Below are 23717 nucleotides of genomic sequence, written 5' to 3' on the forward strand. Positions count from 1 at the left end.
CGTCCCAGATTCTCAAAGGTGCTAAAGTCCCATGGAAATCAATGGGAATTAGGTGCCTAAAATCTTTGTGGATCTGGGCCTTCCTCTGTCTTCCTTCTGCTCCACCTGTTCCAGGGGCTGCTTGGGTGTTCAAAGGTGAGGCATACAAACCCTCACACTGCAGAGGATTCTCACTTCATCTGTCCTTCTTTATTCCTTTTCCATTGCCTCTCTATGGCTGGAGAGGTGAGGTCCATCAGTTCCCACCGCCTGTCTTGTTGTGGCGCAGGCAGGAACAAGGGGGTACAGAAATAAGAGCTTTATTAAAGGCAGCCTGGTACTGAGTCAGCACACTTAACTCTTTCAGTGCCTTACAACACCCCTCCCCCCCCCCCCCCCCCCCGATAACTCTCACCTGGTGAATCCACACACTGCCTAATTCTCCCCAATGTCTCCCCGAGTGTAGCTTAGTGCTCAGCGACAGAGACAGCATCGGAGCCGGTGGGGCGGCTCATCTTTTAAAAAAGTTCTCCCAAACAGAGACAAACGGGGTGCTAGGAAGCAGGACCTCTCGGGTTCTAAGACCAGCTCTGTTACTGACATGCAGTGTGACTTTGGTCACTTCCCCTCGCTCTCTACCTCAGTTTCCCCTTTTGTAAAATGAGGTTAATGATATTGATCTACCTCAAAGGGGTGTAGTGTGGCCCAATTAATTAGGTATTATATGCAGAGCATTTAAAAAATATGCAGCTGTCAAGAATCTGATCTCAGGGACCCTGATGTAAATCCAGAGCGACCCCGCTGAAGTCAATGGAAGCAGGGCCCGATTCTGATTTCAGTTACTCCAGTGTAAATCTGGAGTGACTCCACTAAAGGTACTAGTCACGGCCTGATTATGGTTTCAGTTACCCAGCTGTGAATCCAGAGTGACTCTAATGCAGTCAGTACAGTCAGGGCTGCATTCAGATCTCAGTGATCCTGGTGTAAATCCGAAGTGACTCCTCCGCTGCGGTTAGAATGTGCCCCAGAGTCTGCCGAGTGAATTCCCATATCTATAGTAGCACTGCAGTGATCCAAACCAGGCGTATTTTGGAGAGAGGGAGAAACACCACTCTGATCTCTGGACAGGGGATGTCAGATGTGAGTAAAAGTCACAGGCAATACAGAGGCGAGATCTCCACCTAACCAGTACCCTGATTGGACAGTGTGATCTCACTAAAAGAGCAGGAATCAGGAAGTGCTGGAGGGTGTGTGGGGTAATGGGGCGGGCTCCTGCAGCCTGAGTCCTTCCCACTTCTCAGGGGGCAACAAGCTTTTTGCTTCCCGTGGCACTCAGAATTGAACTGCAGTTTCCTGACTCTCTGCTGGCCAGGCTGATCAGAAAGCAGCATGGAGGCCCCTGGGAGAAGTGACCTGCTGAGGAAACTGAAAGCCCTGGGCAAGGAGGAGTTGGAGGGATTCAAGGATAAACTGAGTGAAGTCCTGCTGGAGGGGGGATCTGAGCCCATCCCCAAAACACCAGCTGACCCGGCTGCACTAACCGACCTGGTGCTCAGGCACTGCAGAGGGGATTCGAAAGTGGTTCTGAAAGTCCTGGAAGATGTTGAAGGCAGACTCCGGAAAGGTAAATCTAGAGCTGACTCGATTGCTCTTCACTTGAGGTCCAACACGTCTTGCGGAGTGTGTATACGTCTCTTACAGGGTTTGCTGATGGGCCCCCGTGGGCGCAGGTGCAATGGGTTATGGGCAAGCATCCCAGACAGACATGCCAAACCCCCAAAAACAATGCAGAAATTGGGCTTGTTTTTGGCTTAATTGGCTTGTGAGTTGCTTGTTGGCTAGTTTTTGGCTTGTGGCTTCTTTTTTTTTTGATCGGCTCCTGGCAAGCAGGGGCAAGGGGGAGAGAGTCAGGGGTGCACTGTGGGCCCGACTGCACGGCGGGGGGATCTAATCACATACAGTGTTGGGGTTCTTGGAGACTGGCTTGTTTTGACCTTGTTTTGAAATGGGATTAGCTTGTTTTTTGGCTTACTGTGAAAGTCGGGGTGCTTATTTACCGTGGGAAAGTTGGCAACTGTGATCCCAGAGTGCCCTGGGCCGGGCTGACTTTTTTTTTGGCATGGCCTTATGGGAGAACTTGTCTGCTCAAGGGCAGAGAGTGGGAGAGCTGTGGATGGAAAGGTCAAATGAGTAAAAGCTCCCATGATCTAGCCTTCTTCTGCCTGCTCCAGAATTCCACTTCCCCATGCTGCTTGTGAGCATGGGTTACTCACTTGAGAGCAGGGGTGCTGCACAAACCCTGATGGAGATCGGGGGGCCCAGTTGTGCCGGGCTCTGGACAGACACGCTGAGAGACAGTCCCTGCCCCAGAGAATTCCCTATCTAACCAGGCAGGGCAGACAATGGGAGGTTAATAATGGGGATCAGAGGCCCAGACAGTCAGTGACTTTCCCCAAATGTCACATGGGTCTGTGGCCAAACTGCAAATTGAATCCAGATTTCATGGGCCCTTTGCTAGTTCCTTAACCACAAAACCAGCCCGCCTTCCTCTCAGGATAGGAGCCCTGCTGTGCTGGGTGGATTTGATGTAAATCAAATTGATTTAAATCACTAGTCAGGAAGACTCAATTTAATCATGGTTTTCTACATAAAAGTGCATTCTTGTTGGTTGTTATAACCTTAATACATGTTCTTCACAACTCAGAGATAGATGTAGGTTTCAGTTTTAGAAGGTACACACGATACATTTTTTTTTTTAAGTGATTTATTTTGAAAACTTTTCAGATTAGTTTTACAGCTATATGAGAAAATGAATGATTGTTTGGTTATTTCATTTACCAAAGGTAATTGAAGCAGATAGTTCACCTCCCAATGACTTCATAAATATCTCCAATTCAACAGGTTAATCATTAATATTAGGAGGTTTTTTTTTGCCATGCTGTATTAGGAGGAGAACATCACCAGACAGACATTTAAATTGTTTTATTTAACTAAAACAACAAAGTTAAGTATTTTGGATTTTTTTCTTCAACAGCAAACATATAATATTTTAACAAAACAAGCATATGTCTCTCACTTCTCACATTTATCTCCAGACGTCTTCTCCTTGTCCAGATCTAGTCCACCCCCAACAATCTTCTATTCATTGAACTTTTTGAAACCTTGCACTTTTAGAGAGAGGTAAGGGATTGACTCTGTGTACACAAATTTGCAGAGGGACAATAGAATTGAGGTCTGTTATTTCTCACCCCTCTATATTTATTTATGTAAAAACATTTTTGCTGTTAACAAAAGCATGTTACCCCTGGAGACACAAATCCACAGCTTGAGAACTGCAAAACTAAGCATCTCTGCTGGGATCTTCTAGACTGAGCACTGCATCCCATTGGGTAGATAGAAAGATTAACCCAATGGGTTTATTTTTTTTCCCTAAATGAACAAGTCAGCCAAAGTGACACCAATTCACAGAACATTTTGGTGTGGCTGAAGCTAAATTTTTTTTGGGTCGACAAAAAGTCATATGAAATTTTTTTTGTCCATCTCTAGTCCTGGCCTGTTTTTACCTTTCAAGTTCACTCTCTCCTTTGGGCTCTCCCACAGCTTCGAGCCATCCACAACAAGAGCGGAAGCCGTCCACTTGCACTAAAGCAGGCGATTCAGGTGAGTTGTGCTGAGCCCATGAAAATCTGGCCCTGTGGTCTGCTGTATCTCTTTATCCCAAGCTCATGGTGGAAGTACCTGAGGGTACGTCTATACTACCCGCCGATCTGGCGGGTAGCGATCGATCTATCGGGGATTGATTTATCGTGTGTAGTGTAGACGCGATAAATCGATCCCTGATCGCTCTTCCGTTGACTGCTGAACTCCAGCAGTGCGAGAGGCGGAAGCAAAGTCGACGGGGGAGCTGCGGCCGTCGATCCAGCGCTGCGGGGACGCAAAGTAAGTAATTTTAATTCGATCTATGATACGTCAACTTCAGCCACGCTATTCTCGTAGCTGAAGTTGCGTATCTTAGATTCACACACACACACACACACACACACACCCAGTGTAGACCAGGCCTGAGTATCTTACAGAGCTGAGTGTCTGTCATGTAATGCTAAACTTTCGCTCTCTCCGCCTCTGTCCGTTTGTCTGGGTGTCAGTGCAGGGGCTAGGAGAGCGTCACTCCAGGGTTAGTGCCTTCTCCTCTGATCTGGGAAGCCAACTCTCTAGTACCTCTCCATGGAAAACTCCTCTGCTCTCTCTTATCTTTAGGACCAAAGAGCCACTTCATGCATTCAGGCGATGAGATTCCCCCTGGTGAAGGAGGGACACTAGCATCTGGTGAGTTGAGAATCGCTCATGGTGATAGCAGGGGCCCTGGGAGAAATTCACTGCTGTGATGGACTGTGACAGCCCCGGAACTGTATGTCAGACCAGAGTCATTGCAGGGGTTTGGGCCTGTTTAATTTTTCCCCTCAGGGAAGGGCCACATGGGGGTTGTTGCCTGATTTTAGGAGGTTAATATTATTTTGGATAGTATGGGTTATAGGCTCGCCAATCAATCTGATCAGAAGATAATAAAGGTTCTTGTCCCAGAATCTGGCTACACAGAATATGCACAGGACCCTTGGGGGCATGACAGGACGCTCACACTGAGACCAATATAGTCTTAAAGACTTTTATTGAGATAAAAAGGAATTATAATCAAATGGCGAAATATCGAAGAGTTACAAATGCAATACTATTATTTTAAAGATACATATGATATTCTATCATAGAATCATAGAAGATTAGGGTTAGAGGAGACCTTAGGAGGTCATCTAGTCCAACCCCCTGCTCAAAGCAGGACCAATTCCCAACTAAATCATCCCAACCAGGGCTTTAAGTCCTGTTATATTATATTTGTTATATACTATAACGCTTTTGATTAATAGACTCACACCCTTCCTTGATGACCTGGTTATAAGAGACCAAGGACCAGCCTTGCCTCCGGTTCCTCAATTCTTTTGACTGGGAGGTGCAGATCTTCGAAGAAGCTGGAGCTAAGAGCTATTGAAGCTGACTTAGAATTTCACTTACCTAACAGACTAATAAACTAAGACAGACACTTGAAGTGTAGATTCTTAGACACTTAGATGAAATAATGGTGTATTGTAGCATGGTGTGTCATCCCGCTTAGGAGGGCTCAAGAACCCATGCCCTATATGTCCAAATTTAGTTTCCTCACCCACCCCCCACAATGTTGGGGTACACTTACTCCATAGGCTGGTATGCGTGTACGTATTGATGACGTGTACATACATATAAATGACATTAGATCATTCACAAATTTGTTATTTTTGTTCTCCTGGTTCTTTCGGTTAAAGTTAAAGGTCGCTGCCATATATGGACCTTATGCTTTAACTTATCACTATCTATCTAGGTGAAAGCATACATATGTCTAGGACCTAACTTTGCCTTCGCTTAACATACAGGGTATGGCCTGTAGGTCTCTTCTGTTACAGCCAAACTACTTTAATATAAATCTATAAACCTATTATAATAAAACAAATAATCAAAACCGTAAGAAAAGAGATACAGGCAAGTAAGCTAGCTGTATAGGCTACAGGGTTGATCGAGGAAAGCAAAACCTGGGGTTGGCTTCCTGGAGTAGGTGCTAAATTTCATTCCCCTTTTCCTTCCAAAACATCCAACCTAAAGAGCGTTTCAGTGTTGGGTGGGGTGGCTGCTATGCAGCTGTTGTGCCCCACCCCAGAGGTGGCTACATTTCAGTGTATGGGTGAATAATATTCTGTGCATGCACAAGGATCATAGGTCCTTCACATATACATATAGGCAGGCCTCATCTGGAATACTGTTTTACTGCATGTTCACTTTTTTTTTTTTTTTTCTTACTGTAACAGATTGGTGAGAGGCCCTCATAGCAAATAAACACTTTAGGCCAGCTTCTGACCTCCATTACCCCAGTGTAAATCTGGCTTTGGCTCCAGTGAGATCAAGATAGTTATTCTGGATTTACACCAGGGTCAGGGAGAGATTCTGATCTCAGCAACTCCATTGATTTCAATGAGGTGGCTCCATATTTAGCCAGATTCATAATGCCTTTATATAAATCAATGGTGTGGCTTCATCGGGGATACTTTGTGCAGTCCTGGGCACCCCATCTCCAAAGGGATATTGCAGAAGTAGGGGGGGGGTGTCACAGGAGGGAGATGACAATGATTAGGGAGCTGGGAAAGCTCTCCTATGGAGAGAGCTTGAAAAGACTGGGATTGTTCTATTGGAAAGGAATTGAATAAGAGGGGACATGATAAAAATATGTAAAATAATGAATGGCATGGAGAAGAGAGATCAGGAGCTTCAGTTCTCCTCTCCTCCTAACACAAGAACTAAGGGACATTCAATGACATTGGAAGGTGGCCAATTCAAAACCGATGAAATGAAATCCTTTCCATATAAGGTGTAATTAGCCGGTGGAACTTCCTGCCACAGGAAGTCACTGAGGCCAAGAATTTAATAAGATTCAAGAAGGGATTGGATATTCATATGGATCACAAGAATATCCCGAGTTAGCATAATTCTTAATGATATCGATTTTGCAGGATATATTGAGCCACCTGCTTCAGGGTTTAAGCCAGTCTCTATTAGAGACCAGGATGAGAGCTATGTGGGAGACAGATTACCCAACATCTGCTACTACAGGGTTCCTACACCTTCCTCCAAAGCATCTGCACTGTCAGAGGACACTAGGCTAGATGGATCTCCGCTCTGATCCAGTCTGGCAGTTCCTGGGTTCCTACCTGTGAGAAGTGCTGTGGGCCAAAAGGTGCTAGAGAACTGTGCTAGATATTTATATTGATTTATTCATACTGTAATTCCACACTCCCCAGCAATTGCCTTCATGAAGAGGCATCTTTCCTTCACTGGCTCCAAGGCCGAAGCTGCAGGTGAGTGAGGCTGAAATTGACCGGGCGAAGTGGGGTAGTTTGAGGGGCTTGAGTGGATAGAATCCAGACGCTGCCTTGGCCTGCTGCTTGGACCATCCACACAAAGTCCCCCTTTAGCTGCACTGGATTTAATCTGTTGATTGCTGGCACTGTCATCAGGCTGCTTTTTGACAGTGTTTTTCCCTGCACTGATTGGCTATTGGCTATCTCTCCCTCACAGTCTCTTCCCCTCCACATCTGCTCCTCACACCCTCCTCCATCACCCTCTCCCCTGTCCTCTTTCCCTTTGTCTCTGTTTAACTAATCTCCACCTACATTTTTTTTTTATTTTTAATTTTTAATATCCTCCAGGCTGCAGAATCTGCCTCTGCTCTGGCCTCATTTGTTTTTTCACCATCCCCAAAACCCAATTGCACTTACACATTCTCCAGGGGATTATTTTTTACTTGAAATAATATCTCCCCGACTGCTGCAGGAAAACAAAGCAGGAAGGAGGATCCCACTGGGGACAACTGGGGAACGGACAAATGCAAACTGTGTCCCAGGGAGGAGGTAAGGGATTAGGTGTATTTTTTCTCTTGCTCATTGTCTGTCAGTCTCTTTCCTTATGTATTGTCTCCTTCTCTGGGGTTTCTGGCTGTGATTTCACCCTCTGAGCTGAGCCAGGGGTATTCTAACACCTCCACTGTTTAGATCAGAGAAAATTTATTTAGGTGGGATTGTGCCTGGTGGGCCAGTCAGGTGATGGCAAATGGAGGAATCGGAAACTATTTAAGGATATGTCTTCACGGCAGAAAAAAAGACGTGTTCTTAATTACTGTTCTTTATTAGGTGTATTACGGTAGCCCGTGGGAGCCCCAGTTATGAACCAGTACCCCATTGTGCTGGGCTCTGTATATTATGTATTAGGTGTATTACGGTAGAGCCTGGGAGATCGAGGTGTGGACCACAGAACAAAGAGCGTTCAACTCGGGTTAAAATAGCGGTGTAGATTCAGCAACTCCGCTTTTGATTCAGATCAGCAGCTCGCGTTCAACCCTGGTGGCCCTATAGGCTTTAACACGAGGTACTAACCTGATTTAAAAGCTGAGATACTGTGTTTTTGCTGCTAGTTTTACCTGTTGGCTAACCCAAGTTAATAACACAACTTGTATTTGCAAGGAAGGCGTGTTCCCCGTGTGCCTTTGTCAGTGTCTGTCTGTTGGGGTATGTCTACACAGCAGCTGGGCGGTGTGATTCTCAGCTCGGGTGGATGGCCGCATACTGGCTCTGCTTCAGCTCGCGCCCCAAAATAGTAGTGTGACCACGGAGCTCGGGCGAGACTGTATTTGGGGTAGCCTGAGCCACCAGCTGTGTTGCCACAGTGTGAATTTTTAGGCCCCCACTGCTGTGTAGACTTACCCTGAGTCTGTAATATCCTAGATTCATAGATTTTTTTTAAGGCCAGAGGGGACCATTATGATCATCTACTTTGACCTCCTGCATAACTCAGGCCAGAGAACCTAACCTGCATCAAGCCATAACTTGTGTTTGCACTGGAGTGTAGCTTTTAGAAGACATCCGGTCTTGGTTGAAAGATTCCAGGTGATGGCGAATTCACCACATCCCCTAGGTCTGTAGTTATTTCAGTGGCCTTATGTATAGTTTGGATTTGTCCAGCTTCAGGTTCCAGCCACTGGGTCTCATTGTGCCTTTGTCTGCTAGATGATCAGAATGTAGATTGGGGAGAGGGGGGTTGGAAACCCGCTCTCCCCTTCAAGCACGTCTACAGGGATCGGGTCAGTGGCGTTTATTAAATGTTGGGTTTCAAATCTCTCTCGTAATGCATCATCAGAACGGCCAGTGCACACACCATTTCCCTTCATCTTTTGGTGTCTGTTGTGCTATTTGTAACAGAGCCTGTTTATACAGCAGGAGTCTGGCCAAATGCAGGTCAGAGGCCTAATCAGTTGTTTACATGCAGCTCTTCTTAGCTTCAGCGGGAGATATTCATGTAACTACGGGAATAGCTGGGCCCTGGACTGAATCGATCCGGAGTAGTCCCATCTCGCACCCACCTCAGTGCAGCTGGTAGCTTAGAGAGACGATTCATGACTCCACAGAACCTCTCTTCCTGCAATCCAGAGTGTGATCACACCTGACAGTTGTCGGTGAGGATCCCACCTCAGCTAGCTAAAGATAACTAGGCATCGTAGTTGTGACCTGGGGCATCTCGGTGACCTGGGATGCATCCGACCGTGGGGCTGGAATTCAGTTGATCACCGAATCCTCTCTGCCAGATGCACTGCAAGGGTCCCAGGCCACAGCGACAGCTGCCGGCTGAACACTAGGCCACAGCAGACAAGATTTCCACCTCACAAGAGCTCTGCAGTGGGAATCCCCAGTGAAGCCGAGTTAACGCCTGTTCCTGTGTTTTAGGATCCTCCAGAAGAAATAAACCCAGAGATTATTCGGGGCCCAGATGGGCACCAGGAGACATACAGGTGAGGACGGGGGCTGGGAGGTTGAAGTCAGCCCCTCTGCAGGAGTCTGTGTGCCCAGGCCAGTCCCTATCGCACTGAGACCTTCTCCACACTAGAGAATTTCACAGTAAAATTCTCACTGGCGCTAACCCCCATTTATTTGCCCCAGGGGGAATGATGACCTAGACAAGGTTCTTCTGGCTTTTGGTGTGTCAATTAAATAAGCAGTGAAATTGTCTAGGGATAAGTGGCAATAACCACGGGAATGGTGACCGTGATTGTGAAATGCTCAGGCAAATTAGAGAGGCTACAAAGGCAGAAAACACAATTGGGGGATTTCAGTTACCCCCTTACTGACTGGGTCCGTCACCTCAGGACAGGAGGCTAAGAGAGAATTTCTAGACCCTGTAAATGACTGGAACAGGTCACTGTCGGAAGACCGGACACTAGGCTAGATGGACCATTGGGCTGACCCAGTATGTCCGTTCTTAAGTTCTTGTAGTGTTTCCTCCCTGTCAGCCTTGGCCACTCAGCCTTGCTCTGCCACCTAGTGGCCGATAGCCAATTGACAAGGGACTAGTGTGGTAAGCATCAGAAAAGACTCTAGGGCCTTGGCCCCTTTGGCAGGGCAGCACAGCTGCCAGTCTTTTAGCTCCGATCCCTGGCTGGGGCAGACAGCAAACAGTCAGGCTCAAGCCCTGTGGGTAGAGCAGAGCAGTAGCAATCTATAGTAAACACAGACAAGCCATCTGGCCTAAATTGGGTAGACTGCCCCGCAGGGGTGGGGTTGGCAGTAGGGGGACCCGGGCCCACTCTACTCCACCAGGTCCCAGTCCAGCACCTTACCAGTGGTGAGTGGTTCCCCCATGGGACAGCGGGGGTCCTACTGAAACATGCTGACTGGTTTCAGCAACACAACCAGACTAATATCTGGTTTCCCTGGGCTACTTCCTACCCCTACCTGTTCGTAGAGCTCCATTGCTTGCAGGTCCTCAGTCTCCTTGGGGTACTCTGCCGCCGGCGGCTCCTGGGGGTATTCCTCTAGTGGCAGTCCTGGTGGCTCCTCAGGGTATTCAGCCAATGGCAGCCTCCACAGTTTCCCTCCCTTGGAGTCTTGCTCCAAGGGCAGGGGTTGGCACAGCTTGGTCCCTGGTCCAGGGCCCAGCAGCAAGTCCAACTCCTTCCCTGGCTCCGGCCAACTGAGCTGGAGGCCCCGCTTCTTATGCTTCCTGTTCTGCCCCTCTGCTTCTGGCGCAAGGGACTGGCCAGGCCTGGCTCTGCCCACCAGAGGGTGGGGAGTGGTTCCTCCCTGCAGGCCTTGGAGGGAGGCCACTACGCCTCACTAAGGTTCTTATGACAGCAACTCAGTTAGTCCAGGAGATGTGGGATGGTTCCATCTAGCGCTTAGCCCTGTTCTTTTATTTTTCCCTTCCCCGCACTGTGCAGGGTTCACCTCCCCGGAGCAGGCTCATTCCGTTGCTCTGAAACCGAACTGGGACTCGAGGTGAGGGCAGCAGTGACTGTCCAGTACAGATACGGCTTCTGGGATCAGCATCTGAGTGTATGGAGCACTCCTAAATGGATGATCGCTGGCCCTTTGTTCAGCATCCAGGCAGAACCAGCCGGGGCCGTGGCCGCCATTCACCTCCCGCACTTCCTGTGTCTCAGAGGTACCGTAGCCAAGGGCAATAACTGGGCTTGACACCTTGACTGAGGACTGGGAGGTAGAGCCCAAACCATGTGCCCCAGACAGAACTGTTCACCTCCCTCTCTTCATGTGTTTCAGAGGCAAGGTAGAATCATAGAATATCAGGGTTGGAAGGGTCCTCAGGAGGTCATCTAGTCCAACCCCCTGCTCAAAGCAGGACCAATTCCCAACTAAATCATCCCAGCCAGGGCTTTGTCAAGCCTAACCTTAAAAACCTCTAAGGAAGGAGATTCCACCACCACCCTAGGTAACCCATTCCAGTGCTTCACCACCCTCCTAGTGAAATAGTGTTTCCTAATATCCAATCTAAACCTCCCCCACTGCAACTTGAGACCATTACTCCTTGTTCTGTCATCTGCTGTCACAGATAACAGTCTAGATCCATCCTCTTTGGAACCCCCCTTCAGGTAGTTGAAAGCAGCTATCAAATCCCCTCTCATTCTTCTCTTCTGCAGACTAAACAATCCCAGTTCCCTCAGCCTCTCCTCATAGCTCATGTGCTCCAGCCTCCTAATAATTTTTGTTTCCCTACGCTGGACTCTTTCCAATTTTTCCACATCCTTCTTGTAGTGTGGGGCACAAAATTGGACACCGTACTCCAGGTGAGGCCTCACCAATGTCGAATAGAGGGGAACGATCCCGTCCCTCAATCTGCTGGCAATGCCCCTACTTATACAGCCCAAAATGCCGGTAGCCTTCTTGGCAACAAGGGCACACTGTTGACTCATATCCAGCAGGATATGTAATAATTGTAATCCCAATCATATCTGTCACAAAATCATGAATGGTGTGGTGAAAGTGTTATTTATCCCTTTATGTAACGCAAGAACCAAGTGTCACTCAATGAAAGGGATAGGCAAAATTCTGTGCATTAACCTTTTGTAGATTTGGCAACACCAAAAAGATTCACTAATCTTTGTTGTCCCTGTCCTCCCCTCCCCCCATGAATTATTCTTTTTTTGCACGGGGCGGGGGGAAGCCTAAAACAAAAAATTACAAAAAAAAATTGAAATGTTTTATTTTAACATTTTTGAAAATAATTTTTTTTTTTTTTTTTTGGTTTTTCGGGGGTTTTTGTTTGTTTCCAAATTTCCTTTCAGTTCAAAATCATTTATATATAAAAAAAAAAAAAAAAAAAAGTGTTTCATTCCATCCGAAACAATTTTTTTTTTTTTTTTTTTTTTTAAACTTTCAAAATTCCAACAAACTAAAAAATGGCTTTTGCCCACCTTTAATCACAATGCATAATCGCTATCATGATGAGGGTCACAGTTGTAACCCCACTATCAGAAATAGTACTGGAATCCCAGTGGCTATGTTAATCATATTTACAACCATAGTCATGATCAATCACAATTATAATCCAATAATAATTGTTACTGGAATTTTAATCACACCCATAATTATAATCTTTACTGAAACAGTTGTAATTAGTAATGACCACAATCTCAACTGAAATGACAGCTCTAATTACAATTTTAGTCATTGCCACAAACTTAATTAAAATTTCAGCCCTGATCACATCATAGTCACTACCACAGTTGCTGTCGGAATCAGGACTGTATTGATTACCATTTTAATTTTGATTGTAACCTATTTACACTGATGGTTACAAATTGGAGTATCCTATTTGTGATCATGATCATTAATATAGTACTGAGCACTATTAATACAGGGCTTTTCATCCCTAGATCTTCAAGTCATTTACCAAGGCTGATTGAAGTAGCAATGATTGGACTGTGAGCTTTGATTTAGCTCTGGGAGTGTAGATTCTACAGGGCTCTGCTCCCATTTCCCGGAGTCTGTACATACGGGCCATGCTACGCTGGACAGCAGCTGCTTGGCTGTCCAGGAGTAAATACAAACCCAGGCTAGCAGTAACTAAGGGAGCAGGCTGGGAGCTCCCAGGGAGCGGGGTCAGACTGAGCATAGGGAAGGGGGAACATCTGGCACCAGCACCAGAATCCAAGCAGCCCAGAGCTCCTTCCATAAGGGGGGCAGGAACAGACATTTGCAGAACTCAGGTGGATATGTGGCCTCTCTGACAGCAAGAAATCACGACAAGCTAATGGAGCATCATTTGCATTGTGTCCTACTGACAGGGGCTGACACCTCCCGGATTCAAATCGCCCATTTCATCGAGGAGGGGATGACCCTGGAGAAGCCAATGCAAGTGAGGCCGTTCCACGCCGTGCTGGAGAACCCCAGCTTCTCCCTGTATGGAGTGGTCTGGGGGAATCGCTCCAAACCACCAGTTCTGATCCACTCCATTGTGCTGCTCTACTGGGCACTCAAGATGGCAAAGACAACTCTTCACCTCTACATCATCCCTAATGACCACTCCCGGTTCAAGGTAACTGAGAATCAGCTACAACCTACAATCTGTGTGAGCCGCCCTATAGCAGAGAGCATGGCATAATTCACAAGGCATGCAGCTGGTGTGATAGCTGTGCACTGAAACATATTTCTGAAGACCAATTTCTGCCACTAGGCATTTCACTCCAACAATTCCCTGCTCTGACTCTAGTGTGCTGGCTGACCTTGGGCAAGTCACTTCCCCGTTCTGTGCCTCAATTTCCCCATCTTTTTAAAATGGGGATCATGATGCAGACTTGCCTGTGTAATGCACTTTGAGCTCCACTGATGAAAACCATTCTATAAGAGTTAGGTATTATTATTTATTATTAATAATATTTTATTGTTACATCACCCAGAAAATGATCTAATAGATTATCAGTGAAAAATATAAGTTACTTATGCACCTTCTGTTTTGGTCCCAGATTTATTGTGTTCAGATAGCCTTAAACTACACACTTCAAACTTGGCTTGTTCTGTAGATCTCATTGAGACTGAAGCATCAAGCCGATTTTGAAATAAACCGGTTCAGGAGCTTTAAATATGATAACAGTCTAATGGCAAATGATGATGAAAAACTAATAAATCATGGACTTCTGGGTTGGTGTTCTGGATAACCCAGGCTGCTGAAACAAGAAGTTCTTGCTGATCCTTTGCAGTATAATCTTATAGGTTCAGAAATGGAGACACAGGCATGGCGGAACTTCTGCGTGGACTGTGAGGCTGCTGCTATCCTCATGGAGAATCTGGAGCTGTATATTGGCTATGTCTACCTTTCCATGTCCTACTACTTTGATAGTCATGAAGTGGCCTCAAGGCCAACAGCCCAGTTCTTGAAGAAGCAGTCCCATGAGCAGGGGGAGCATGCAGAAAAGTTCCTGAAATACCAGAACAAGCAATTGTGCTGCAAGCCATCAAGAAGCCAGAGCAGGGTGAGTGGGGGAAGAGAGTGGAAGCCCTTCACCAGTCACTGTAGCTGGAGAAGACTGGGAACAGGTCCTGCTACCGGACCTCCTCAGTGTCTGAATGCCTGGATGAGCAAGTGAAGGTTATCAAGCATCTGGGAGACAATCTCATCAACCTGTTGTCAGGCTTCCTGGGAGTACCCTGGTTTGTGAGGCACCTCACTACAATGTACCCTTAGCATAAGGAAGTCTTGTCTGTGCCTGCTGGGGTCAGCTCCCCAACTCCACCGACAACACAAGCACTGCCTTCCGGGCCACGCGCTCTCCCTGCAGGTTAGCTATAGGCACACTCCACCCTTCGAGCCCTCCAAGCATTTTCCTGAAATGTCCAGCCCCTGTTCCACTGAACACTTGCAGTATTCAGATTCGCTGCTCCCAAAGAAGCAGTACGCACCAGCTTACCAGTTGCACCTCAGATCACCGCTCCACTTAACACACAGCACTGAGATGTGTTCATAGTGAAAACGAATAAAAGCTTATTTAGCAAAGTAGAGAGATGTGAGAAGTATCAAGGAAAAGTATTGGAGACAAATGGTTACATGTGAAGCAAAATCATCACTTGCCTTCTAGAGCCTAGACTTAATTCACCAGATGCAATTGCTGTCTATTGAAGTTTAGCGCCCCTAAAGTCTTTGCAGCATTCTCCTGCCAGGTTGGTTGTGACCCTGCTTTTATATGACAGAACACGCTGACCATTCCCCTCCTCAGGGCAGGATCCATGCTGTACCTCCGTACCCCCAGTTATACCCCCCAAATCTGCTGTCTTCACTCGTAAACTGTCTACCCCTGGCTGTTTGTTTGTTTTTCCCTACAGCTTTCCTCTCTTGCTGCATTTGCCATTTCCGATTGGCCTCAGGCTCTGTAATGTAGATAGGCCTCCACTGTGAAGCAGACTAGCCAGAGAGAGAAACCTGACATGAGTATGTTTATCCCCTTCTGGTGACCTGCCTTAACTTGCATACCTTAAGAAGAGAACTTTCAGTACAGATACTTAATTCCTTAAGCATTGTCCAGGCATACATTGCCTGATGATTATGATGACCAATGGGCTTCTGGCTCTTGGAGGAGACCTCACATGCCACGCTTTGGTAAACTGAATAGGCATACATCTGACCCAGGGGATTCCTGGAAAACTCTAAGCATCTGCTGTGTCTTCTGCCAGTTGGCACCAAGAGGTTCCCGGGATCACACTTGGGAGTGCTCCAGAATGGCATGGGAGAGCAGCTGTTTGGCAAGCACATACTGGAGGAGAGCAGCTGATCTCTCCATTAGGAAGTTTTGTCCTAAAGATCTGTGTCCATCGCAGAGACTGTGACACACCAGTAAGCTCTCGTTCCTTTGCATATGATTTGCTGAGAAAATGATGATCTGCAGTAGGCAATTTCTGATCAGAAAAAGAGGTGTGCCCTGGGGTGGCTGGCCCTTTACGAGGAGATGGGTCTCAGCCCCACCTGTGACACTGTTAGTGCCTCTCCCCAAATGGGGAAAATGAAGATACTCATGTGACGTGGGTCATGTGACTCAATTAGGCCTCTGGCGTAGGTAAGGTAGTGGTGTGGGAGTGAACCAGAAGTTTGTCTCCTGGTGTCTCCAAGCCAAAGAGAAGACAGCCCAGGGAGCGTTTGGATCTTTTCCTGGGGGCAATAAAGACTCCAAATAAAAAGGTCTGGAAGTGGCTGCGCCATGAAGAGCAGAGCTGGGAGTGTAATGTATAAATGTTTAACTGTGAGGGTATCTAACCACTGGGACAACATACCAAGGGCTGTAGAGGATTCTCTCTCACTGGATGGAGAGGGTGATGTTTATCTAAAAGATCTGCTCTAGGTCAAGCAGTGGTGTTGTATCCTGGGACCGACATGGCTACTAGAGAGACCAGGCGGGTGAGGTCGTATCTTTTGTCCAGTAAAAGATATGACCTCACCCACCTTGTCTGCTCTAGTGCAAACAGGAATGATCTTAGGGCAGTTCTGTGGCCTGCGATACACAGGTGATCAGACTAGATGATCAGAGTGATCCCCTTCTGGCCTTGGAAGCTATGAATCTGTGCAATAAACCAGCCCCAAGCAGGGGTGTTAGTGGCCATGAGAAAGCAGCAGTCGGGTTCTTGAAGAGAGGGAACTGAAGGTGGGGTGCCTACAGGGCCACCCCGTGCCATGAAGTCATGTTCTGGGGGTGGTGTCCCTGTTTCAAGGGGAAATGAGCTCCTTGGGACAGGGATTGTCTTTGTACAGCACCTGGCACAATGGGGTCCTAGCCCATGATTGGGGTTCCTGGGTGCTACAATAATACAAATAATTAATATATGAAATTAATGGATGCAATCTATTCGCCCAGTTCATTATAAAACTAACCTTTCCCCGAGAGAAGTCTGCCCTCCTAATACAAGATACAGCTTTTCTCGGTCTAAGCCCTGGTCTACACTGGGTGGGGGGAGGAGGGATTGATCTACGTTAAGCAACTTCAGCTACGTGAATAACGTAGCTGAAGTCGACATACTTAGATCGACTTACTGTGGTGTCTTCACTGCGGTGAATCGACTGCTGCTGCTCCCCGGTCGACTCTGCCTGCGCCTCTCGCGGCGCTGGAGTACCGGAGTCGACGGGAGCGCACTCGGGGGGTCGATGTATCGCATCTAGTCTAGACACGATAAATCGATCCCCGCTAGATCAATCGCTGCCTGCCGATCTGGCGGGTAGTATAGACATACCCTAAGTAACAAAGACCCTTCTTTCGGCGGGCTGTTGTGTGGGAGGGAAAAGGGAACTTGGCAGCCGCTGTTGTGTTTTCTCTGTGTAGCTCCAATAAAGGATGGTGCTTGTATGTTACAGGCCGTTGATGACTATGAAAAGAAGTGTCCATCAAGGCTGGTGTCGACATCTCTTCAGACCCATAAGCCCCTGACCTTTGATTCTCGTTACGTTGTGTCCAGTCAAGCAAACATAGAGGTGACTCCCAAGGCAAGTGAGATGATCCTCTTTTCTTCCATAGAGGCCGGAAAAACATCCTGGTTCTCTGTCCTGTTGGGGAGTGGCGGACTGGGAGTTAAAGCGCTTGGCTTTTGTTCCTGCCCCTAGTAGCGAGTCAGAACAGGGGGCGCTGTGAGTCAGGACTCCCTTCTAGTCCCAGCTGTTAATAATTTGTCTAGTCAGTTGCTTGTCCAGGCTTGGTTCATTATTTCGTTATGAAATATACTCAAGAGACCAAATAAACAATGTCAATCAGGCTTATTAGTATGGTACAGGAAAAAGGTTCTGTACGATACCAGTCTTCGAGGAGCCGACCTGCGTAGTGATGTTACATTCACCTTACGCAGAAGATGTGCTCCCCAAAGTTACACATTTCAGCTGGTATTGTTTATATGATCTTACAGGCTACACATCTCTTTACACGTCACTAAAATCCAACCCATCAGTTTGCTCCAGTTCACTAACTTCTTTTGTTTCTTCCTTATCTTGGTTTTGGATACTAACATTCCAGATAGTGGTCCGTGAAGGTCCTTCCCTAGCTTGTATTAAGACATAGAACAAGTGTATCTTGATCCTGACAAGTTTCCTATGTGTTTATGCCCAATGCTTACTTCAGCTACTGCAAGATGTATTGGGATACTTAGCATAAGTGAACACGATTATGGTATAGACCAGTTTAGGCTACATCACTGTTGCAATATTTGTACTTAATGTTATTGGTGCGTAATGCATACTAATAAATATGGTATGGATAATACATATTATGATTTTTTTTTTATGCTAGCCAGCATATATTAGTCAACACCCCTCTGGAAAGGGAGTGAGGCCTAGTCTTTAGAGCAGGGGAGCCTGGGAGTCAGGATTCTTGGCTTCTTTCCCTAGCCTGGGGGGAGTAGGGTCTATGGGGTTACAGCAGGGCCCTGGGAGCCCAGACTTGTGGATTCTATTGCCAACTGTGGAAGAGGAGTGGGGTCTAGTGGGTTAGAGAAGGAGATTTGGACTCAGGACCTCTGGGTTCTATTCCCAGCTCTGCCATTGTCTGCTGTGTGGACTTTGTGCCTCAGTTCCCCCAAACACAGGACTGGCCGGAGAATGTTTTTGCAATTCAAAAATTTTCTTTGGCCTGCTCTAACTAACATACCATATCCCCTTTCCGAGCCTTGCTGGCTCAAGAGGGGGTCACCCTGAATGCAGTTCTTTTGTTTTCAATCAGGAGCTGGAGTTTTGTAACATCCAAGCAGAGTGTCTGCAGTCGTATATGGAAATCTACACCAAGGACATTCAAGGGGGACTGGAGTTCAGCTTGGTAGAGAAAATTAACAAGGAGCCCATCTGGGAGGCACATGTGAGACCAGGTAGGCTCAGCTCAGCAGGAGATCACGGCAGGGGGAGAGGTTTGTGCATGGTGTCCCCATCTGCTTCTGCTGATGGCTAGTTCAAAACCTAGGAATAGGATCTTCGCCTTTGACTCCATCTCCGGTCTGACTTCCCATTTCTCTCTCTCTCTCCCAGAGGATGCGACGCTTTCTGTTTCATCTGCCCAAACTCAAACAGGTCAGTAGAAATGTACTCAGGCTCCAGTACTTAAGGCCATTTCTTCTCTCAGACAGAGCCCTCCAGTGAGAAGCCCAGAAAACAGAGCATTAAACCCCATCTAGTCCATGTGTTGTGTGGCGTAAATGTGCAGCAGTTAAACAGCTGTCAGGATCCACAACAGAGGTGGCTACACTTCAGCGCTGGAAGAGGCATCTCTGCCCAGCACTGCTATGTGGCTACCAAGTGTAGCATCCCACCCTAGAGATGGCTGCATGTTAGCACTGGGTGAGCGGTCCCTCTCTATCTAGCTGCAAGGCTAAATAAGGTGATGTTCATTTGGGAAATGTAAGATTATCAAAAGACCGCATGATAAACCTCCGTTCATTCTCTCTCTCCTTCCTCATCCTCACCTAGATGAGCATTTTGTCAACCAGCACCGAGAACAGCTGATCCAGCGGGTGATGGCAGTGGATGGCATCCTGGATTCATTGTCTGGCCCCGTTCTGGATCTGGACCAAATCCAGAGCATCCGAGCGGAGAGATCCAGTGTGGAGAAGATGAGGAAGCTGTACGAGCTGGTGCCTAAATGGGACAATGATTGCAAGGACCAGCTCTACCAGGCACTGAAGGAGAAGCACAGATCTCTAGTGGAAGAGCTTGAGGGGCTATAGATTGTCCCTTGGGGGCAGCAGCATTCTAGTGGGGGGACAGGATGTGTTTCAAGATCTTCTCCCAATTCCAAACGACCAGCCCAACAGCCGGAGTCCATAACCCATAACAGTGTCAGTCAGGTGCTGGTCTTCTCCTTCTTAACACACCCAGCTTATTGTGCTAAGGTGAATATTTGGTCTCGTGATGAGAACAGCTGGGGTGTGGGAGTCGGGATTCCTGGGTGGTGTTCCTGGCTCTGGAAGGGGAGTGGGGTTTAATGTTTGGTGAGGGGGGCAGGGCTGGGAGTCAGGTTGCCTGGGTTCTATTTCCTGAACCGAACTGGGGGGATCGAACTCCTATGAGGGAACCTTGACTTTGAAAATGCTCTCCTGGCTACTCACTTATTTTGGCTCCCCTTCTTCAGTTGTCTGGACTGCTGTGCTTGGGAGTCACCTTTGAGACTTCCATGAAGGTCTGCGTAGGCAAAAGTATCGACCCGAACAGATCCAATCACCAAAGAGCTCAAGTGCCTTCACTGACCACAGGGGAATGTACAGAAATGATATTAAATCTCTCCTGTGGGGTGGGTGTGCTGGGAATCAGACCCCCCAGTTCGGGGAGATTAAGGTCATCTAAAGTCCCCAGTTATTTCCAGTGGTCTGTAGCTAAGGAAATTGTCAAAGGTGAGTGAGCCATTCCTGATGCCACCTTTGCTGCTGTCAGCTAAAATATCAGTACTTTGCACTGACTGAGTTCCTGGAATCCAAAGGACTCCCTGTGCTTTTGCAGTCTTGCATCCAGAGAGTGGAAAACCTGATCTGTGTAGGCTCCAAGGGGGTCTGAACTTGATGGAACAAACTTTCCAGACAACAAGTCTCTCTCTCTCTCTCAAAGGTGTCACATTAGCACTGGAGACCTCATGGTACTGCAAATAAGAGTAGAGCGAATCATGGATTTTCTGGTTTGGGGGCTGAACCAAAAAATCCAAACAAAAAAATCTGTTTGATTTGAACAGAAAAAGGTTTCTTTCCTTTTGTTGTTGAATCGAAAATAATTTCTTTTAGAATCGGCTGAAACGTTATGTCAACACAAACCCTTTTTTTTTTTTTTTTTTAAGTTGATTTGGCTATTTCAGGTGTTTTCCACATGGTTTTTTGGTTTGTTTTGAATTGGCCAAATTTGAAATCAGAACACCTGCTTAATTCAAAAAGTCTAATCAATTTTTTTTCCAACCGAAAGTATTCATCAAATTTGATGGGGGGTATAGGGCTTTTCTTCACATGGCCAATAATCTGTCTCACCTGAGCAATCATACTGACATCAACCGCTCGTTTTTTCCAACTTCCACATTCTTGGAAGGCAAAAGTTGGGCACCCTGGGTGCCCACAATCGCAACACCATCCTTAGCAATATGTATTTGTCTGGTGAAATTGGTGCCTGGGCTGGATGTCATGTAGTGAATGAGATGGGAATTTCATGGATCATCAATGTTAAGGCCAGGAGAGACCATTGTGATCCTGTAGTCTGACATCCTCTATAACAAGCCAGAGAACCTCCCCGAATGAACTGGACGCTCCAATGTAGATTCTGCTTAGAGTTATTGTCCGTGTATATATTCTATTGTTTGGTGCATGAGCACCCAGGGCACTCAAGCAGAACACTTTTGATCAGCAGCACCCATTGGGGCAGTGCATTCACCCTGAGCACCCTCATGACTGCAACCAAAGGCATGGAGGGCAGGGCTATCCCAGATGCCCCTGAACTCCCTCTCAGCTCTGAGTTGGTGTTTTCACACTCAGCCTCTTCACGCACTATGTGGCCTTCTTTTATCTTGTCAATACATTGTAAGCAGACAGTAGTTAAGATAAAGTTCTGGCGTTAGGTATTTTTAGATGGAATTTGTCGTCGTTGTTCAGAAACTTTCCTTTTCCATTCCTGGGAGGTACTTGGTGCTAGAGCTGGTGAAAATTTTCAGATGAAACCTTTTTTTTTTACCCCCACAGAAAAATGCATATTCAGGTTGACCAAAACATTTTGGAATTCAATTCACCAAATTGTTTCAGCCCTCCCCCGCACCCAAAAAAAATCCAAAAGAGATTTAAATGTTTTGTTTCCGCTTTTTTTTTTTTCTAAATGAAACTTTTTGACTTGAAATGACTTTTCATTTTGAATTTTACTTCCATTTTTATTAAAAAAGGTAAAGACCAAAGCATTTATTTTTGGGTTGAACAAAATATTTTGTTCGACCTGAAACGAATTACTTTTCAGGTTTTTTGCATTTTTCTGAAAAATGTTCATTTTGGGTTGACCCCAAATCATTCATTTCCTCCCCCCCCCCCCCCATTGTTCAGTTCAGAAAACTGAACCAAACCTTCAGCTATTCCCACAGCTCGGTCTGGTTCTGCTGACTGAGCACAAGTTCCTCGCACGTAACAACTCTCCATCTCGTGAAGCAGTGATGCTGTTCAAAGACAGCCACACACAATGCTGACCTCCCTGGGGGAAGGGCATGTTGCTGACAGATGTGCCATTGGTAAATTCTTTTCAAAGAGGATGCAGCCAACAAGGGAATATCCCCTACAGATATTTCTCCTTGAATCGATGAGTCCAGTTTCTGACCCTGGCTTACCTGACGTTGAAACATCTGAATGGGTCTCCTCCAGTAGCGTAGCTAGTGGGGGAGTGGGGCAGCGGCCGCTCTCCCACTGAGCACAAGTGGCGCCTTTTCAATTTCTTGGTGCCTTTATAATTTTTACTCACCCGGTGGCGCTCCGGGTCTTCAGCGGCACTTTGGCGGCAGGTCCTTCACTCGCTCCGGGTGTGTTCGACGGCACTGAAGGACCCCCGCTGCTGCAATGTCGCCGAAGACCCTCATCAAGAAGTGAGGCTGTTGCGTTTGCAGGCTGGTGGTTTGACTCTGGTGACAGAGGTAGGAAGAAGTGCAAGGTCCATTGTTTTCAATGAATGGCTTATGTATGATCATGTTCTACTCCACTAAAAAGAGCTACTACAGCTCCTCCAGGAACTAAAAACTGGCTGGTGATTAAGGCAAGTGTCCATGTGATTAAGGTTGTAACCCCGCCCACAAGGTTCTCCCTCCCAGGGGAGGCTCACAAATACTGATTCAAATAGATTCTCCAGAGACCGTCAGACAAAGAAAGGGCTTTTGGATACACAGCCTGAGTTTAAACAGACTCGGGGCCTTCTTCCTGATCCAGCGAACAGACAGGACCTTCTGTCCAAGGCAGATCCCAACCCTTGCAAAAGGGTTGGAAGGCCTTGACAAGCTAGGGCCCCATAAGACCGATGGGTGACCTCTAGTAAACTTTTAGCATGCGTGTAGGTTTTTGTATTGTTTTGATATTTTCTCTGTAATGCTTTCACTTTAAGAATAAATGTGCTCGCTCAGAAAGAGCGGTGTGGTAACATAACTGCGGACAATGCAGGGGCATAGCCTCTGGAGAGAGAGCAAAGCATGGACACTGCCATTTTAAGCAGGCTGCTTGCTGGGAATAGCCTGAACACCCTGATCGGGGTGTGTGGGGGAGACATGGGTTTCTGCCTAAAACAGATGATAGTGGGGGAGCCAGGAGCCCAGAGTGGATGCCCTTGGTGGACCATGAGGGGGTAGCAGAGGTGTAGGTGCCCTGAACTGTAACAGAGGGGGTCCAGGATTATCTCAGGTATCACCTGGTACCAGCTCTTTGATTCTGGCTTTCACGGTACTGATGGCACTGGTGCAGATCACCATGGTACCCGCGATCTTGGTACCACCCACCAACAGGGCGAATCTTGTTAATGCATAGGGCTCCAGGAGAGGACCTTGCCACCTGGGATCTCTCTCTTCAGGACTGGAGGCCCCTCTGTTTGCTTCTACTCAAGTGCTCCCGTTGGTACTGACCCGAATACCTTCTTCTCTGCCAGCGTCGCAAAGAGCTCACTCCATTCAGGCTCCAAGTTCTCCTACAGGGACAGCTCCACCGTTCCATGAGGAATATTCCTTTCCCTTCATGGTGTCTACCATACCGCCCCTTGTCCTTGGGAGGAGCTCCCCATAGATACTCGCAAACCTACCTCCATTCTCTTCCTTCAAAACCCTTCTTAAAACTCTCCTTTGCCATGATGCTTACATAAAACTTGACAACGGCTAGGCTGCTGTGTTG

The 23717-nt window shown here is 47.0% G+C and overlaps 1 protein-coding gene across 2 annotated transcripts; it reads left to right on the top strand.

Moving 5' to 3' along the window:
• Nucleotides 1-1316: 1316 nt before the first annotated feature.
• LOC128836876 (NACHT, LRR and PYD domains-containing protein 1b allele 2-like) lies at nucleotides 1317-21763 on the top strand. Of its 2 annotated transcripts, XM_054027563.1 has the most exons (12): nucleotides 1317-1603; nucleotides 3580-3639; nucleotides 4237-4305; nucleotides 6855-6911; nucleotides 7387-7463; nucleotides 9330-9394; nucleotides 10820-11043; nucleotides 13184-13434; nucleotides 17230-17358; nucleotides 18581-18722; nucleotides 18880-18921; nucleotides 19318-21763. In XM_054027563.1, exons 1-12 carry the CDS (start codon nucleotides 1369-1371, stop codon nucleotides 19572-19574), a joined length of 1608 nt encoding a protein of 535 aa, XP_053883538.1. In that variant the 5' UTR covers nucleotides 1317-1368; the 3' UTR covers nucleotides 19575-21763. The 2 variants fall into 2 exon arrangements, with proteins under 2 accessions (XP_053883538.1, XP_053883539.1); XM_054027564.1 differs by lacking the exon at nucleotides 6855-6911.
• The last annotated feature ends 1954 nt before the right edge of the window (nucleotides 21764-23717 follow it).

Source organism: Malaclemys terrapin, chromosome 4 (assembly GCF_027887155.1).
Source record: "Malaclemys terrapin pileata isolate rMalTer1 chromosome 4, rMalTer1.hap1, whole genome shotgun sequence".
NCBI lineage: Eukaryota > Metazoa > Chordata > Testudines > Emydidae > Malaclemys > Malaclemys terrapin.